At 34.2% G+C, this 19,349-nt stretch overlaps 2 protein-coding genes across 2 annotated transcripts; one reads left to right on the top strand and one right to left on the bottom strand.

Annotated features, from left to right (window-relative positions):
- Positions 1–250: 250 nt before the first annotated feature.
- Positions 251–4,526, top strand: LOC147397019 (proline-rich family protein). The gene is made up of 3 exons (XM_086452397.1): positions 251–597; positions 2,542–2,676; positions 4,030–4,526. The coding sequence occupies exons 1-3, from the start codon at positions 427–429 to the stop codon at positions 4,402–4,404; spliced, it is 681 nt and encodes a 226-aa protein (XP_086308523.1). The 5' UTR covers positions 251–426; the 3' UTR covers positions 4,405–4,526.
- Positions 4,527–5,078: 552 nt separating this feature from the next.
- Positions 5,079–17,433, bottom strand: LOC147397018 (stomatal closure-related actin-binding protein 1-like). Its single transcript, XM_086452396.1, has 13 exons — positions 17,212–17,433; positions 15,643–15,942; positions 15,351–15,479; positions 15,163–15,255; positions 13,717–13,857; positions 12,275–12,343; positions 10,759–10,842; positions 8,868–9,048; positions 6,811–6,927; positions 6,569–6,627; positions 6,217–6,351; positions 5,536–5,685; positions 5,079–5,393 (listed from the first exon to the last, which is right to left on the bottom strand). The coding sequence occupies exons 2-13, from the start codon at positions 15,922–15,924 to the stop codon at positions 5,352–5,354; spliced, it is 1,482 nt and encodes a 493-aa protein (XP_086308522.1). The 5' UTR covers positions 15,925–15,942; positions 17,212–17,433; the 3' UTR covers positions 5,079–5,351.
- Between the last annotated feature and the right edge of the window lie 1,916 nt (positions 17,434–19,349).

Here is a 19,349-nt window from a genome sequence, read left to right as displayed (position 1 = left end):
TGATTTTTTGGGGAAAAAAAAAATCAAAGATTTTGACTACAGGTTGATGATGAGGGTATTTAAGTCATTTTTCATTAATTTCTAAGAGAAGACTGGTGTCAAGGGGGCTTGTCCTCAGTTTTCGAACTCAGGGGATATCTCAAATATTCACCAAAACGTGAATGGGAAGGTATAAATCACCTTTTCATTTATTTATTTGAATAGAAGCAGAGTTAGTGACACGTAGCTGCCACAAAATCCATCCAAAATCCACCACAAATCCGAAATACACCAATATCTTTCTTTCCTTCTTTCCAAAGCCTAAAAAACCCACACAGGGAAGAAAGAAAACCATAAGAATCCCCACTGAGATATTTCTTAAAACTTTTCTAGCTTTGAGTTCATATCCATCTGACATCTCTCTTTGGCAGATTTATTTTTTCTCCAATGGGTTTTACTGCCCATTCTATGATTTATGCAAATACATGTGTATTACCCTCTCATGGGTTCCTCAAAAAATTACAGAAGGTGAAGCCAAATGGTACCCTCTTCAAAATCAGAGCTTCATCCAACTCTGAAGATGACTGCAATACTGAAGAATGTGCTCCTGATAAGGAGGTGAAGTGGGATTTCTTCTCTTTCCGTTTTTTACACTTGTGTGTATAATTTTCTCCCCTTATTTTAATATTTTTTTTGTTGTATTGTTTCTGATTGATCTGTTAAAACCCATTGTTTGATTAACTTCCACATGTTCTGAGGGGAATTGTGTCAAGTTTGTAAGGTTAAGATAAAAAAGAAATAACAAGTGGGAATTGGGTTCTGTCAATTTTTTTTTTTTTTTTTTATAATAATTTTTTAAAATTTTAAAATTTTTAAGTGAGATAAATTTGATCAATTGGTTTTTGGTAGAAGAATGGTTTGTGAAAATCCATTGTTTTATTAACTTCCTCATGTTCAAAGGTGACTTATGTTGTTTTTTTTTTTACAAAGTTTAACTCAAGTGGGAATTGGGTTCTGTTTATATCTTTTTAACAAGAGTGAGATAAACAGTGTTTTAGTTGTTTTGTTTTATGGATTGTTGATGTTAGTATTCAATCTAATTCAAGTTGTGGGAATTTTCTCAAAACTTTTGATCAATTTTTTTTTGAAGATTAATAATTAGCTAATGGGTATTCTTAGCAGTGGCTTTACAATGGCAGAGGTATATAATTGTTAGTCTATTTTTGATTTATCTGAGTTGCTTTGACCGATTCCTGAGTCGAGGGATTGAGTTGTTAAACCACAATCTTTGTAAAATTAACTATGTATAAGCAACATGTGAAGTGGTGAAGATACCATTCCTACTGTGAAAAAGAATTTTCAGAAATATAGATGGCGTTTGGATAGGACTCCTTGGCTACTTTTGACTCTTGCGGGGAGTTAGAAGTCGTTTGGATAATTTAGATAAACAACTCTTTCAAAGAATTACTCCGCGCAAGAGAAAAAAATTGCTCTTTATGAAAAAGTCGCTAAAACCTACTTCTCAATTTCGCATCTTGCGGGGAGTAATATTCTAATGGCTCATTTTACCGAAATACCCCTAACTTTATTAATTTTCTACGAAATAACCCTACCTTTACCGAAATACCTCGTTTTATTAATTTTCTACGAAATACCCCTGTTTTAAACACATTATATTAATATTTAATATTTAAAATATTATATTATATTATATTAATATTTATTATATTATATTAATATTTATAGTTAAAATGTCAAAAACAATATAATTTGAAGGCATATTATGATACTAAAAAACAAAAAACAGTAACTAGTATAATATAAGGGTATTCTGGTCTTCTTTCTAGAAGTCATGAGAAGTCAGTATGGTTCCCAAACAGACTTCCAGCACAAAAGTACTTCTGCCAGTACTTCATAGAGTTGATTGTCAAACACCCTTTCTGCACAGAATTACTTTTCCAGCTCCTCCACAAAGTACTCCAGCTCCTGCTCTTTAGAACAGTAATTCTGCTCCTGGTATCCAAACACGCCCATAGTTTCTGTTGCCAATCCTCTTTATTTAGTAATTCACTAAGTAGACCAAAAAACTATTTATGTCAACTTGAAACTTTGGCCAAATCAACTTAGTCCACTAGAACTTTTTGTAATTGTTTTGGTGAATTTTATGTTGTGTAAATGTCTTGTATTCTGTTGGGAGTCCAGCTGCGGTCAATTTTTTTTTAGGGTTATGAAAAAGGCAATTGTGTAATATTTTCTTAAGGGTTTTCTATTTTTGTGAGATAGACACATTTTTCTCTACTCTCGGTTTCTTTAAATAGAGATCTTTGGGGCTGTGAAACTCGAAAGAAAATAGTGATTGTTCTTGTTCTGATCCGTGGATATAGGCACACTGCCAAACCACATAAATCCTTATTTTTGTGTGCAATTTCTGTTCTCTTTGCTGCTTTGTTTTTTTTTCCCCACACTTTGATCAGTTGGGTTCAGTGTTGAAGAAAAAACTCCATTGTATTAAACTGGTGGTTTTAGGCATGCAACGTGAATATGAAGTAATGATTCTTGCAGGTTGGGAAGGTGAGCATGGAATGGTTGGCTGGGGAGAAGACTCAAGTGGTTGGGACATTCCCACCGCGTAAAAGAGGTTGGACGGGCTACGTTGAGAAGGATACTGCCGGACAAACGAACATATATTCAGTTGAGGTTAGTCGTCTTGAGCTTTTCATATCGTTCTACATTCTTTATTCTGAAATAAGCATCAATGATGGAGATGAACTTGAGCAGTTTCGAAGGCTTTTGATTTAGGGTGATCATGTTGAAAGATAATGATGGATCCAAAGCTCTTGGTTTCATTAAATTCTTAAATCACAACCAATAAAGTCAGTAAAATTTTAGCCAAAGTGATTGACATAAACCCCAGAAAATTGAGAAAATACAGCTGGCCATCTCCCCCTCCATCTTTAAACCCGTATCCCAATCGTTCATTCAATTATACTTTATATCATATCGTTTCATATCAATCTCACTTCCTCAATCCACGTTCTTTTTGGTTTTTGTTTTGCTCTTTTAGAGTCTTCAACTTGGGCATTTCTTCACTCTCACTATAAAGATGATCCCCCTCATTGTATCCATACACATAGCACGCACGAAGTGTGGCAGGCGTGCTTTGGTTGTCCCAATTAGTAGTTATATGTGATTAGCAATATGGCCATCTGTTCCAGTAGATTCTCTGTTTTTCTGGACTTTTAACATATTTTTAAAAGATTACATTGCCACACCAACTTTTTATAACACATCAAACAATGAAATTAATATGGTTTCTGGGGTGTGGATAAACCATTCTATTTTTTAATAAGTACCCTCCTTTCTTTCTTTCATTTTTCCTCGTGAAAGCTCTTCGATTTGGTTTTATAATTAGGTGAGAAAAGCTCTTTGAGCTCGGACGGGACTGTTATGAGAGTGTAATCAAGGAAGAAATTGAAGGTTGGTTGGTATTGGATTGTCGTCACTCAAATCTGCTCCCTCTTTCCTCTTATTTTCCCCCCTTTGGCTTCAAACTCCCTCTTCTGGTGTGCTTATACCCTTATTTGGTATGTGTACATAATTTCATTAATTGGAGCGTTATAAAAACGACGTATGTGCAGCAAATTGGCAATGTAGGCTCTCTATTTTCCTGATTGTCCAAGACAACAAGAAAGATGAGATGATCATGATCATTTTTTTTTTATCGGTAGATGATCATGATCATCCAATTGGGTTGTCTTTGGCATACAAACATCTTTTGTAGACTCATCAAACAAATGCAATTGATCGTACCGTTCTTAAAGATCTCCCAAGTGAGTGTACCTTAGATCATGGTTCAAGTTCCATGCCATTTCTAAATTTTTTGATGGAACATTCTACTTTCGGCCGAGATTGGAATGAAATATTAACCCTGAAAGATTGCATATTTTGGTCGAGATTTTTTCAGGTTTTCTCCTCGAAATTCGATTTCCTCTAAACCCATTGTGTCTTGGAAGTTTGCAACTAAATAATTCTATAATTTGTTCATTGCAGCCATCTGTTTATGTAGCAGAAAGCGTTATTAGCTCAGGGAATGCAGGAACTTCCGCTGAGGGAGCTGAGAACACAGCAGCAATCGCTGCTGGTTTGGGTCTCATTTCGATCGCTGCAGCAGCTTCGATTCTTCTCCAAGTTGGTAAGAACCCACCTCCAGTACAGACCACCTTAGAATACTCGGGCCCATCCCTTAGTTACTATATAAACAAGTTTAAGCCACCTGAAATTATTGAAGCTTCGATACCATCCGAACCTGAAATTTCTCCAACAGTACAAGTAGAAAGCTCGACACCAGAAGTACCTCAAGTCGATGTTGAATCAAACATCCAGGAAGAGAGTACGACTTCTTTGGATGTAAGCAATGTTTCTTGAGAAACTAACACTGTACTTAGTCAGCTTCTCAAGGATTTTGTAATATGCTCTTTCATTATTGTAATGGTAATGCACCACTGTTATCTGTAATTCTCTAAGAATAAAAGTAGTTCATTTTGTCACACATTGATCACACCTTTACCTACTTGTTTACTACTATTATTATTATTTTATTAAATAATAATAATAAAAGCTTACATGGTCTTACTGACATTTCTTTTATAATACCAATTAATGATATTAAATGTGGTATTTCTGTGTGATTGTCTAATGGAAGGAAAAATACAGATAGGAAGACAAATTTATTATAAACATAGCAATGTATATTTTTATTGCAACAAAACATTATCCACTGATCTCTCTTAATATGTGCTCTCTTTTTTTGTTCATATATTTTAAAATGTCAAAACTTTCAATCTTTAAGTTGTTTCAAGAAAAAAATAATATCCATTGAAAGTTCTGCAATATAAAATTTTAAATATTTCATTCAAATATGAAATTATATCTAAACATTTAAAAGTGATGATTTTAAGAAAAATAAAAACAATGTAATTTTAACCACCCAATTTGTTCACTATTCTCTAGAGATGTTTGTGCAAGTAAGAAATAGCTTCAGCAACCAAATAATTTGTTCAGAAAAAAAGTCATTCAGGTGCTTATCTAGAAATGAGCCATTGTAAGCAAACAAACTCAAGTGAGCCATTTTAAATATAAGCAGAAAAAATGTGTTACAGACAAACAAGAAGGCAAATAAAAAAGAATGCCTTGATTGTTGGATGCAAACAGAATGGTGGAAGCCCAGATTCAACGCCATACACACACACACACACACACTCTCTCTCTCTCTCTCTCTCTACTGTTACAATCATCTAAGTACATAAAGCAAGCCTCAATGTCAACTACTTACATCTTAGGAGGGAGAACCCAAGCCTCACGCCTTTTGTTAGCTAACCCAAAGTAGCTCGATCACCCGGTCCAGCAAGCACGATCTAGAATTTTAAGAGTTTGAGTTGAGTTTTGGGATTTGTAACAGAAAACAACCCACCAAAAAAAAAAAACAATGATAAAAATAATAACAGATGTAATATATGTCAACATACAAAACATGAATTAGAAAGAACAGATTCTTACATTACAGTCAAAAGCAAATCTCCGAGCAAGCATAATTGCTGCATTCCTTTCTCGTTCCGATTCAAAGGCTAATACAAAGGAAAGGTTTTTCTTCGGTTGCCAAAACAGTGCCCGAGCTGCAGCATTACCGCCCCCTCTAACTCCACATAACTAGAAGCGAAACAATATAAAAAATGATTGTTCCTGATAAATAACTTCCTAACAAAAGCAGCGAGAGAGATTAAAAAAATAAAGTTTCAAAGGAAAAGCCTGAGCCTATAACAAAGACAAAATGTCTCTTCAGTATTGACAGATGAACAGGCCTTCGAAAAAAATGGTGAATGAAGAACATGAAAGAATAACAATTCGCACTAATAGCCTTGTCAATGAAAGGGAATTTCTTGAAACTTGGTAGGTTTTGTATTTTGGAACCCCAAAGCCATGGTTGAGTGAGCAAACCCATTCAGATCCTTTCCCTAGCTAAGAGCTTGAGCATTTCTTACTTCACTTCCATGAAACATGAGTAGGTTTTGTAGTTTGAAACCCACAAGCCATGGTTGAGAGAGAAAAAACCCATTCATATCCTTGGCCTAGTAGATTATTAATACTGGTTCTTTCTTCCATGTTCTCATATTAATTTCATTTTCGGAATTTTCGCCTTATTACCTCCATTGTACAAGATTCACATCCAAGGCAAGTTACCTGCATTGAAGACGTATAAGATTCTCTGGCCTTTGTGATCCATCCTTTACAAAGCTTTATCCTCATCTTTCCCACATGAAATACATGAACAAAATTTGATGGATTATCATGTCCATTCATCTGGGCGACAACTACCTGCCAAGCAGCATAACAAACATCAAGGACAAGAACATGATGCCCAAAACAATAATGGAAGTCAGCATGGACAGTTACCATGTTATTTGAAGGACGTAAAAGCTATAGTCAGACAAGAGCTGATTATAAAATAAAAAGCTAAAAAAACTATACAAGTAATCACAGGATATCAACTTCTTTCTGCAGTGGAGAAGTTTCAAGGAATAAAATAACATACATTGAAACCAGTGTCAGGCTTCCTTACAAGCGACTCCACGTAGTTTCCCAATCCTGGAGCTGTTAAAAAGAATTGAATCAGATTTGTACAACTATCAGAGCAAGAAGATAGACAAGCAATTAGCACTAAAAGTTTTAATGAGATAGTTAAATATTTTTTTCAACAGAGAGAAAGAGAAAGGAGCAACACATATTCAAATTTCATAGAGAAATAGTGTTGAAGCTCCAGGGTAAAGATCAAACCTGCATCAATGGGACCAGAGGTTGTCAATGTGATCCTTAGACCATCTGAAACAATATCTGCTAGCAAGATTCGCCCAATATCAAAAGGTTCTGGTGCATAAACTAATTTTGTGGCCCCTGGACGGTGAAAATTTGAACAAAAAAAAAAAAAAAAAGGAAAAAATTATATGACGTGACAACCAAAACAGGTTCAAAACTGAGCTAATAAAACTATAGAAATCATATATAACAAATTCTGATGTACATGCAGAGTACAGGTGCGCTTCTATATACCAATCAAATTAGAAGGAAAATTTTATAAAATGGCAATAACATGAGATATGCTCTATGGAGTTGAATGTTGAGTGATCAAGAAACATCATATTTATAGACAATGCATAGCTGAGATAAGGATGCTAAAATGAGTGAGTGGAAACACTAGGAAAGATAAAATTAGAAATGAATGCATTCAAGAAAATGTATGAGTAGCTTCAATAGGTGATAAAATAAAAGAAAGTTGATTGAGTTGGTCTGATTACATCCTGTGAAAGTCGATTACAGCCCCAATTAGAAGGAATATGCAAGTTAGACGGTTCTAAAAGAAAGAGAGGAATGTTGAGTGTATATTTTTCCTCCACTCTCGGGTGTGTCATACCCCAATTAAGCCCTGTGACCCTCTTATATTTATAGTTCTCCCCCTGTCCAACAGATTGGTCTTTTGGAGTAGTTGGTTGGTTAATATGGTATCAAAGCGCTAGGTTTGTAAAGGTCACAGGTTCGATTCTTTTCACCTTTATGGGTGAGGGGGAGTATTGAGTGTATATTTTTCTCCACTCTCGGGTGTGTCATATCCCAGTTAAGCCCCATGACCCTCTTATATTCATCTTTCTCCGTCTCCAATCGTCGGTCTTTTGGAGTAGTTGGTTGGTTAACAAGGAAGACTAAAAAAGAACGTGGATTGAGATAGTGGAAACGAATGTAAATACACTTACAATAATAGAAGACTGGCTCTAGACATAATTGAATGGAGGAACATGACTTGTTTAGACGATATATACAGTCGTTGAGGAATATTCAACTTTCCTTACTTCCTACTTTTACACCCACCAAGGACCGTAGGTAAAAGGCAACCCACGGTTGAAAAAAACTGATGAGGTGGCCAATAATTAAAGAGCATTTTTACACAGCTTGACTTGAGCTGAGTCAATGATTTAATTAATTGCTTAGTATATGAAAGAGCAGGAACCAAACGTCATATGTTTCTTTCTTTTCCCATATTTCTCTCAATGAGAAGGAAAAGGAAAGTAAAGTCTCTTTCATCTCGTTTTCTTAAATTGAAATACCCTCTTTTCCATTGTTTCTCCAGTAACTGTAGTTCCAAGCATTCTCCAATAAAGAGCAAGGTCCAAACATCATTCCTTCTTTCCTCTTTCTCTTCGTCGAAATTATACTCCTAAATCCATTTATCTCTCTTTTTGGAGTTCCATTCCATAATTAGTCTTTCTTTTTTGGGTTTAACTTTGATGAATTCAAGTTTTCTGGGGGAAGGAACAATAGATTCTAGTCTTGTTTTTTTACATGAATTCTTTGGTATGGAATCAAAAATGCCCCAAGATTTACTCTGGGCAAGAAATCATTGCTTCCTTGACTTGGGTGATCTTTTAGGGGTGGACATCAAATTATTTGTATTAATAAAACAACAATTTACACTTATGATGACGTGTCCCCCTTTGTATGCTTGGGATAAGTTTGATGTGACAGATTCCAGACTCGAGATTTTAACACATGCTAATTTTGTTCTTCTCTATCCATCTTTTCCCGCTACCTTACTGGCTAGATCCTAGCTGAATTGGGAAATAGAAAAAAACCAAAACCAAAACCAAACAAACTTGCCATGTTAGCATAATCGTCCATTGATTTTGGTGGATGGATGGTAGGGATGAGGTGTAAAACAATGGAGTACGTGTAGACTGACTAATAAATAAATATATCCACTAAATCACTTCGTGAAGAATCCAATTCAAGCATTGCTAGAAATTCCACCATAAGTAAAAGAAACAAGTTAAATGCATAAGCACCTGAAAGAAGTTCCTTTTTGCCACTTTCAGAAGAAACACGATACCACTGAATAGAACACTTTGAAAGATCTGGAGCTTTGTCAGTGCAAGGACTGATCCGTAAATGTGAGCCTAAAGTTTCCGAACCATCTAATTCATATAAGCGGTATTTATTTTGCACAAGCAACTTGCTCATTGCCAACTGAAAATGATAAGAAAAGAAGATAGTCCAAAAAATTAAGCATGGTAAAAAAAAAACTTCCAGCATTTCCACGATACTATAAAGATGAGCAAGACTAAACCAAAACTTCATCAGATCTCAGACAATATTCATCAAAAATATTTGTAAGAATTTCATATCCAAAGGCAAAACAGTAAGTAATCTGACAGATAACAAACAAATGGCTGAATGAAGGGCAAAATTTATGATCGTAATATAAATCTAAGGAAAAACATAATACAATCGTAAGTTTATCAAAGAATTAGAAAAATATTCCAAAAGCAAGTACCCTCTCCCAGTGAATGATATAAGAGGTCATAATGGGGGCAATTTTGACCATTTAAATTTTTTGTGTCGAATGTGCAAATGCACATGTGTCTGAAGGGTTTATTTTTAACTTACAATATTAATTAAATGGTGGTTGCATAGTAAAAAAGGATATTTTTGTAATTTTGAGAATTAACCAATGTGATTTTAGGGACTTGGAATTGCAATTTTCTTGGTTTTTGATCAAGATGAAACCTATTAAGTTTAAATGTTAAGGTGGCGGCATTTTTTAAATCCAAATTTTGACGTTGAACCACTTCTACTCCACCTTCTCTTGTTATAATAGTAAAGATTTTAGTTTAATTACATTTACTTCAAGATATCTCTCTGTCACTATTTAATTAGGCTACTAATTTTATTATAAATGTTATAAAGTTACTAGTCGGGTACCTGATTCTTATTGGGTCCTTGAGGTAGCTACCCAGAACCGGACCTGAAAATGATCGGGTCCATATTGGTAGACCCAAAACCGACTAATCGGTTTTGGGCACATTGGGTAATTGGGTAACCATTGACACTAGACAACCACAGCCCAAACAGATAATACTTCTATTATCTAAGTTGAAATGAACTCTAGCAATATTCAGGGTTTATGGAAAGGAAGGAAGAGAAAAAGAGACCATAGAAAGGGGAGAACCGTGTATCTAACTATCTATACATGGACCCTAATTGATTTTATTTAAACACAATTTAATACTTGTGGGCAATAATACTCTTAGAGACATAGATAATCATCAACAAAGAAGATAATAACAAAATAAAATTGTTCTTCGCAACACTTCCCCTCAAGTTGGAGCAAAAATATCAATCATGCCCAACTTGCACAAAATCTCAGACAGTCGAGATTAACTAAATACCTGCCAATCTAACCCCCTTATTCAAAATACCTGCCAATTGAATCTTTGTTGTGATGTATGGACTGCAAATCTGACTAGCTCTCAAAATTTCCCTTATCAAGTGATAATCCACTTCAATACACTTGGTTCAATGTGTGACCTTGCAACTTTGGTTTTAATGACCTAAACTAAGGTTGCTTTCTTATGCTTAACTCTCCATTTCTTTTTATAATTTTTGTTGAACTTCTCATGCTAGCAATTTGTAGCAAATGTTTTTTTTATGTTTCTCTAAGCTTCAAAGTGCATAGGAAACAAGTTCTATACCAGAGGAAAAAAGATAAATCAATGCCACAACTCAGCATCAAGGACAGCAAAAAATGGAATCACAGAACTTACTAAAGAACGTAAATCAGACAACTGTAAGGTAAGAAACAGATATCCTGACTCTAAAATCCATACTATAATTTATAGAATACTAATTGGGCTATATAAGAAATGGAACAATTAAATTATAGAACAGAAAACAAACCTCTTTCCGAAGCTGAAGAGAATACATAGACTTCTCTTCAAGTTGAATCCTTAATGCTCGAAGTTCATGTTCCATGTCCATTACCTAATATCAAGTTCAGTTTTCTCATTATCAAGAAATAAGAAATAGTAAAACAAAATATCTGACATGAAAGATATATGGTAAATATACTAGTTTACTGATCACAACATACAAACAGAAACCACATTTGTGTTCGCTACTCTTCACTTCAAAGAATATCATGTGAGCGACAGAAGGAATGGCTATGAAATTCTACGTTAACCTTTATGAACAAAACTACAACTCAAATGGAATTTCTAGAAATAATAGTTTTGTACTTTGAAATATTCTAGAAATAGAAAGCCTTTTTCTCAAGTATAATGCAATTAAAAAACCCATAAAGCAAGGTCATGAACAAGCAACTTATCCACGAGGCTGAGGTGACATAATAAGAAGGAAAAATAAATAAATGGAAAGCTTTCAAACAGCAAGCATTCCATTTCCAATGTTTCTCAATTTGTATGCAAAGTGAGTCGGTTCTGGGCAGTCCATAAATCAGGGCCCATCCTACTTAAGCTCATTTTAGGTGTCCCTGATGCAAGGGAATGACACTGTGACCTCAAATTATATGGGACCGAGGGGATGCCCTCAACGAGCTGACAAGAACAAGAGCAGGACCAGGACCAACCAAAATGAAGACTTTCCATTTCGTTGCTGATATTTATTGCCATTATTTCCTTATTTTCCTCATTTCTCTATACATTGAGGTGTAAAAGAAGAAACACAATTGATGAAAGAACTTTTGGGTTGAAGCTTGAAGCTCCCTTGATTAATGGTGTGATGCAATTTTAGAAGACGTATTCTTCTCTCTTAGATTGCAATAACCAAGATCCGAAAGAACAATTCACATGGATCAAGGTTCGTGCCGTTTGTAATGCTTGAGAGGAAGATTCTGATTTCAGTCAAGATTGGAATGAAAGATTGACCCAAAACATTCAATCTTTCAGGAATGTTTAGACCTAGACTTTTCGATTACACTTGGCCGAAACATTGAATCTAACCAAGATTTTAAATGGTGTCTGGGCGTATCCACATAGATTAGACCCACTTCTCCAAAGGGGGTGAGGATACCTTGTCGTATACAAAATATATTCTAAAACAGAGTCTCAAGCATTACCCTTCCTTATAACAACTCACCAATTCATCGGAAATAAATGGTGTTACATGCATTATTACGTAGCTTCGACGATTCTGAAAATGTTCTATGTTCTAGCAAACAATAGCAGGTATGTACAAAAAACTTTTAGAAATTTCTGTAAGAAATTAATCAAATGCCTCTTTAATAAACCATTGAAAGAATTAATAAATGATCTAAGATACAAGGTATTGATGATAGTCATAACAATAACAAATAAATAAACAATTGACCAAGACCACACCTAAATCAGGGGATGCTTCAAAATAAAAATTTCCACGAATTATATAGTGAAAGGAAATTAAATACACAATTTCAAACCTTGCTTGGTTGATGCATCATTTTAATTCTTCTAGCTTGTTGAACTTCCTCCATTAAACCTTCCAAGTCCTGAAGATTTGAAATGTAAATTTCGAAACAATACACACAACCAAACACCTACAAACAATATTATGTCAATTGAACACGAGTACACCAAATGCACAAAGGTGAACAATACTATTCAATGATTTGCCATTTGCAAAAAAAGAAGAGAAATATAAATGTGACGTGACATCTCTTTTGAAGCAGTACTATGGAAAGGATACGTGATAGTACAAGCTATTAGGGTTTAGACTCCTCAAAACTATTGGGTCTTGCCATTGCACATTTTGTTACTAGGAAATTTTAAAAGATAAACAAATACTTTTTTATTTTATATTATTAATGTATTAATGATCTTTCCAAGGGTATCTGTGTTTGCACATGAATTACAAAAAATTACTATTTATGTAAATTTAGACTTGTCTTTATTATTAATTTAAAGATTGAGTTTTCGAAATTTCAAATAGATAGTCAAACTTTTGTTACATAACATGTCATTAATGTACTGCAAGGGTAGTCTTGTAATTTAAAATTATTAATCAATGCGGATTTGTGCCAACAATACTCACCATTCTCTCATTAAAATAGTTAAGAAATTTTGTCCTCAGAATATTCAACCAGCCTAGGAACCGCATTCAAATCTTAATTGAAATTTACTCCATCCTCATCTCACAAGAAGTGATCAATTAAACGTGTTGGAGACCACAATGAAGCATCAAACTTCCTAGCTTTGAGGTCTAAAATTTCTTCTTTTAGTATCCTCTTTCCTAGTTCTGGTAAAGGACTTCGAATTATTATCAAAGAGGATGCCAGAGGTAGTGAATATCCCTAATGAAAATCCTTGCTTTTGCTTGATAGTATAGGTGGTAGGGATCCTGCCATCTCTTTACATAAAGCATAATACTAAAGCCCTAACCCTAGGCAATTTCTAGGGTATTGGAATGCCAAGAAAATCTGAACCCCCCAATCTTCATAAAATAAGAATGCCCCTTCTTATGGGAAACCCAAAATAACCACACTTTAATACAAAATTCGTAACATACGATTTTCTTTAACTTGTGTTTTCTTGAGTTACATACTTGCATTTGAATCAAAACAGACATACGTTAGTTGGTTAATATGAATATTCAAGCCCGCATGGGATGCCCATCAAAATCAAAGGAGTAACATATCCATTACAATCTAGACAGGATTTTATTATTCACTTATCTATTGAAATACGCTGACCCAAATTTTTTGGGATGAGGGTTTGATGATAACAATGATGCTGATTTGAAATAAGAAAGTGAAAATAAATCTTCAAATACCTATACTGAGAAAATGAAAAAGAAAGAAATCAAAGTGTACAAAGCAAAACGCCTATCTTATTGTAGAACAAGGATCAAACAACTCATATAAACCTTCTTTCCTGAAGATCTGGAAATCCGTTCTTGTTCCTGAAGGACCTCTTCAACTCTCTGCACAGCTGCTCTAGCATTTTCAATTTCAGCACGTGCAGAAGTCCTTTCTTCCTCAATCAGTTTCTTAGCATCTTCTGACGCCTGGGAATGATCATACCAAATCCAGCAAAAAAAGATAAAACAAATAAATAGGCATAATATAAATTGTGGGAATTAAATGAAGATGAGTTATACAAGAAGAGTATATATGGTAAATAACTGAAAAACGATCAAAGTATCTAGCATCAATTACAAAAGCACAGAGAAAATAATAAATAGACGTGTTAAAAAATTGCAAAGGCCTGAAACAGTAGACACTATAGATGTGTAAAAATTTTGCAAACTCTGACTACTCATTCTCATTCTATCTTTTTACCATTGCTTGCATGGGAATCCAAGATTCCTTCCAAAATTGCCTTATTTGCTCAACCTGCTTCTTTAAACAAAATCTCTACGGTTGATTACCTAATCACTTTTAAGAAGATCATTGTCCATTTGTGTTCCATGTGCAAATTTAGGGGGGAATCGTGGATCATCTTTACTTCATTGCAATGTTGTGAATACACAGTTAGTTGGATCTTGCCTAACACCGTGCTAAGAACTCTTCATCATTGGCATCAGGTATCTCACCTATTTGTCGCATTGTTTGAGGATTTTCCATTCACTATCTTCTAGGGAATTTTGAAGGGAAAAAAATAATCAGGCAATCATTTTTGTAAAAGAGGAAGTATTTGTTTATGTGCTCAACATTTAAGTATTTGATATTCAATTGGTCTAAGCTTTTTTCAAAACACAAGAGTTTCTTTTTCAAAGATTTTGTTCTTTCGAATGTTTGAGTTAAGGCTTTGATGATGATGATGATATTGTCTTGATTCATTGTTGTATTGGGAAAACCATCAACTTACTTCCAGGGCTTCTTCAGAAGTTCATCATTAAGATCCATCCAAAACTATACTCTCACATTATAACAATGAAGGCCATCTTCACCAAATGATAGTAATGACTTGCCCTTAGCTTGAAGACCATCTTCACAATATTTCAATACATTCTAACTTAATCCCATTAAAAGTTGACTCAAATTTGAAAAAGCTGGACTGTGCACTTAAACAGGCAATTTAAGTTAGCTTTTTAATATTAGCAGCAATGTTATAATTGACTGATTTTGATGACAATGATCATCATTTTTGAGTGACTCCATGTATGGTTGGATCATCCAAAATGTTATCCATACAGGCCCCCAAAAGCAGTACAAATAGGAAGAGGACGTAATATATATACATACATACATACTATGTTATACATACTTGAGTTCTACCAATTTATCAGGATGCATCCACCACCACTTAAATCTAAGATGTACAAAAACAATTGTATGAAGAATAACATTAAAAAATACTATGACATTACCTTCTTAAGAAAATTCGCTAGTTTTTTCACTTCTGCCTTCTCTTGTAGTAGTTCTCCTTCACCTTGGGTCAATTGTACAGCTAAAGCTTCCACCTGTCGGGAGTGTGCAAAAATTTGCACTTACAAATAGTCACAAACCCAACTGTTTCGATAAATGAGTGAGGATGATAAAAAATAGTTAAACCAACCATTGAGATAGCCTCCTCCACATTTTCCCTGTTTCGACCTGCCACACGGCCTCTCAAGGATTCGAGTGCATCTCTAAGCTTCTTCAGAAGCACATGTTTTTCCAATGAAGCCACCTCTCTGAGTTTAGCCTGAAATTTTAAGGCCACCTCTCACGTCATACTCCAGTTTGTTTTCATAATAAGCTTTGAATCAACAAAATGAGATGGAAATAAGCAAATTCTATAAAAGTAATCAAAATAACAAAAACAATCCAACATCGGGAGTTCATGACCCATAAAGAGTTGCACAAACCTCACTGGACAACTTAACAGCAACAACCAATCCCTTCTCGAATTTAGTGGCTAGATCACGGACTGATAGACGCTTTTGTTGCTCTATCAGCTGACTTGTTTCCCATGCAATAATCTCCTTCATGGCCGGTATCTTTGGCTCCTCCTTCGGCTCCAAAATCCGATCATTGGCCCCTATCTTATAATTTGGAAACTTATTTGAAGCAAAGCTCACATCAGCTGAAACTGGCGGGAATGCCTCTCTCTGCAGTGTATCTCCATAATCACAGCTTACCCTCGTCATTGATCCAAACTAAACTCTCTGCTCATCATCAAACAAGAAAAAAATTATCTCATATATTCTAATAACCATATAAATAAGGTTCCAAAGCTTCACAGCATAAAAATAAAAAGGTGGGTTAGTGTTCTCTCTCCTCAATTATCTCCATCAACTAAATTAACCACCCTAACGTTAAATAAATAAAACTGCGAATCAGGTCACTCTTGAACATAGTGACAAAATTCTCTGATATTTTTTTAAAGTCACGATTAATTTTCCATTCTTTCAATCGACAATTTAATCCCAACTTATTCACAAAATTTTGAAAAATACATTTTCATATTATATTTAATATGAACTTATGTTTAATAATACATTTTAAAATTTTGTAACTTTGTTTAATATATGAAATGTGCATTTCTATATTGTCTATAAGTAATAATATATTTTATTTTCCAAATTCCCTCAGTTTTTTCCTAACTATGCCGGCTTTTGTCAGTTTTTTCTGAAATTTTCCCTCGCTGAATTATTCCTGATCCTTGACTTGTCACTATGCTCCTGAAGAAGCTGGATTTCCTAATTATTAAACAAACAAAAGCCCAAAAATATGGAAAGTGAACACCCCTCCCGCTCCCCCAACAAACACACCCACACCCACACCAACCCAACCACCCTCATCCCCACACCACCACCACCTAAAAAGTCTATGAATTGCAAACATAAATTTATAGAAAAAGGACCTCGTAACATAAAATAAAGCAAAATGATGAATCAGTTCTCTCCTCAGTTGCTTCCATGAAAAAATTAATCATGAATAAAAAAACGTAAACTTTAAAAATATAGTAAAAATGTTCCCAGCAGAGTGATCCTTTCTGAAACAACGGAATAACCGGAAGACCCTAAATGACAATTTCAATTGTTACGCAGAAACACGGATTAGTACTGTTAGATGATTCTGGAATGCAAGTATTAACCAGCAATTCCTCCAAAGAACAATGCACCTCATAACTAGTATCTAGCAAACTTAGTTCATCCATAACAAATTAAAGGTAAAATCAACCAAATTATGTAACTTTTAAGCATTGATCATCTAAGTAAAATCAATTACAGAACAACAACAGAGGTTGCATGAAGTGCATCTATAGAAAAAAAAACCAAAGACCACAGCCAATTGGAACCCTAGGTGTTCGAATTTTCTTCTTTTTCTTTCAGTTTCAGAGAGAATCAAAGTTTGTAAAATCAGCTGAGACTACAAAATTAACAAAAACCAAAAACAAAAAACAAAAAAAAAATTAGAAATTTCTTACTTACATTACAACTGCAGATCATGAAACTATGGTCTAGGGAATTGGAGGGAACATATGGAGAATTGAAGATAGAGTGTTTCCATTGAAAAAGAAGAGAAACGCAAAAGTTAAATAGCGGAGATACAGAGGAAGAAAGAATGAGAAAACGAAAGGAACAAGAATGATAACTACTTCAGCTTTTTCAAAAGGTGGAGAGAGAAAAAAAGAGCATCTCTATTCTCTCTCTCTCTCTCTCTCTCGTCATTAAACCCATTTTGCTTAAATATTAATTAAAGTTTCTCTTAAGTCTCAAGACGGTTGGTCTACTATTTCTTTGATGTTACATGGGCTAAAAGGAAAACCTTCTTGTTAAAAAGATTTGGTAACCACCATTGCTACTTTTAATATCTACTCTTTGATTTTAATTTTTATATCTCAACTGATCGAAGTATCAAAGGCTTTGATAATCAGTTATCCACCTTATAATTATTAAGTTTAATGATAAAATATCTTGAAAAAAATACGCTGTCTATACTTTGTTGATGGGGTGCAACTTGGTCAGGTTCAAATCAAAAATCCAAACCGATAGCTTTGAGGTGGTTTGGTTCAGTTTGGAACAAGTTGCAATTCGGTTCCAAGTTACAAAAAAGGAGAATTGATCAATTTGGTTTGGTTCTCGGATCAAATTTGTATAGAACCAAACCAAATCGAGAACCGAATCCCTATGCAATATATATATATATGGATTGTGTACACACATATCTACTCATATATTTACAACGTGTTTTGTCCAATGTGGGCTAAAAGTTTTTGATTGAGTTGATTTTTGATATGAAATTTTATATTAATTTTTTCATTAAAAAATATTACTTACAATTTATAGAATATTGGCAATTCGTAGAATCGAATTGAATTAAACCGACTTTAATTTGATTTGGGCTGGTTTGATTCCAATGGAATTTGGTTTAGTTCTGATTCTTATTCAGTGGAATCGACCTATGTCGGTTCGATTCCAATTTAACCTCAAACCGAACTAAATCGAGTTGCACCCCTACACAGAACCGTAAAATTTTCCTTGTGTATCCTGAAGAAAAATATCTATGGTTCTGTGCTCTTGCCGCGTCAATCAAGTATGATTTTTTGAGTTAGAAAATCACAACTCTATAATTAATTAGAGTAATTGATGCCTACGACATGAGAGTCTTCTTTGGGGTTAAGGTGATATGAGAGAAAAGACCATAAATTTGGAGGGTTATTATTTAATTAAAGAGTGGTTTTGAAGACTACATAGTAAAAATTATGTTTTTGTAATTTTGAAAAGTAACCGAAGAGATTATAGGGATGTGAAATTACAATTTTGTTGATTTTTGACTTAAAGGGTTTTCATTATATTAAGTTTAAATGTTAAGGTGAGAATATTTTTAGAATCCAAATTTTGGTGTCGAACCACTTATACTCCACCTTCTCTCATTATAATAGTAAAGATAAAGAGAATGAGGTCCACAATTATATTTTATTATATTCTAGAATTTTATGGCACGGATATCCTCTTTGGAGTTAAAGTGGGTAAAGAAGGAAAGATGATAAAGTTAGAAGGGTATTATCCCCCATTAAGCTGGAGGTGACATTTGTCCCTCGCAGGACTATAGTAAGGTGGGACTTGTCATTGAGTTTTACTATATAGATATATTATAGAGCATAAACAGTAACAATATATTATTTCAAAAAAAAAAAAAAAAGTTTTCGTTAAAAAAGAAAAAATTGACGTTGAGGTCTCAATATCCTTCTTTGTAATTTATCTAAAATGCCGAGGATAAGGAGACCTAGTGTTGCTTTTTAGTTAATTTTAATTGCATGTTAAAGATTCTTTAAAAATACTTCTATCACAATTGTTTCTAGGACAATCCATTTTGCAATGTGGACATGTATTTTGAGATTGGCTTAGACACGCGATGCAAGATCTTAACTAGACCCGAGTTTTACAGTATATAGATGAAAATGCAACTCATATAAATGTGATTCAGATTCAATTTATTTCCAAACATGAATATTACACCGAGTATCCACTTCCATGAAATTGACTTAGACTCAAAAGCCCGAGACCCATTCGAGTCTAAGTCATGTCACATTGTCTACTCACTTATATGTTGGGACGCAATCAAG

This window comes from Akebia trifoliata, chromosome 8 (assembly GCF_017979445.1).
Source record: "Akebia trifoliata isolate Shusen 1 chromosome 8, ASM1797944v1, whole genome shotgun sequence".
NCBI classification, from domain to species: domain Eukaryota; kingdom Viridiplantae; phylum Streptophyta; class Magnoliopsida; order Ranunculales; family Lardizabalaceae; genus Akebia; species Akebia trifoliata.
The sequence above is the reverse complement of the archived record's forward strand: the minus strand, read 5'-3'. Positions and strand labels throughout refer to the sequence as shown.

Excerpts from the sequence above, each read along its gene's own strand:
- LOC147397019 (XM_086452397.1), top strand. The coding sequence starts at position 427 with ATGGGTTTTACTGCCCATTCTATGATTTATGCAAATACATGTGTATTA. Across the intron at positions 598-2,541 it reads AATGTGCTCCTGATAAGGAG|GTTGGGAAGGTGAGCATGGA; the intron begins GTGAAGTGGGAT and ends TGATTCTTGCAG. Across the intron at positions 2,677-4,029 it reads CGAACATATATTCAGTTGAG|CCATCTGTTTATGTAGCAGA; the intron begins GTTAGTCGTCTT and ends TGTTCATTGCAG.
- LOC147397018 (XM_086452396.1), bottom strand. The coding sequence starts at position 15,924 with ATGACGAGGGTAAGCTGTGATTATGGAGATACACTGCAGAGAGAGGCA. Across the intron at positions 6,352-6,568 it reads AGCCTGACACTGGTTTCAAT|GTAGTTGTCGCCCAGATGAA; the intron begins GTATGTTATTTT and ends GCTGCTTGGCAG. Across the intron at positions 5,686-6,216 it reads CTTATACGTCTTCAATGCAG|TTATGTGGAGTTAGAGGGGG; the intron begins GTAACTTGCCTT and ends TTTCGCTTCTAG.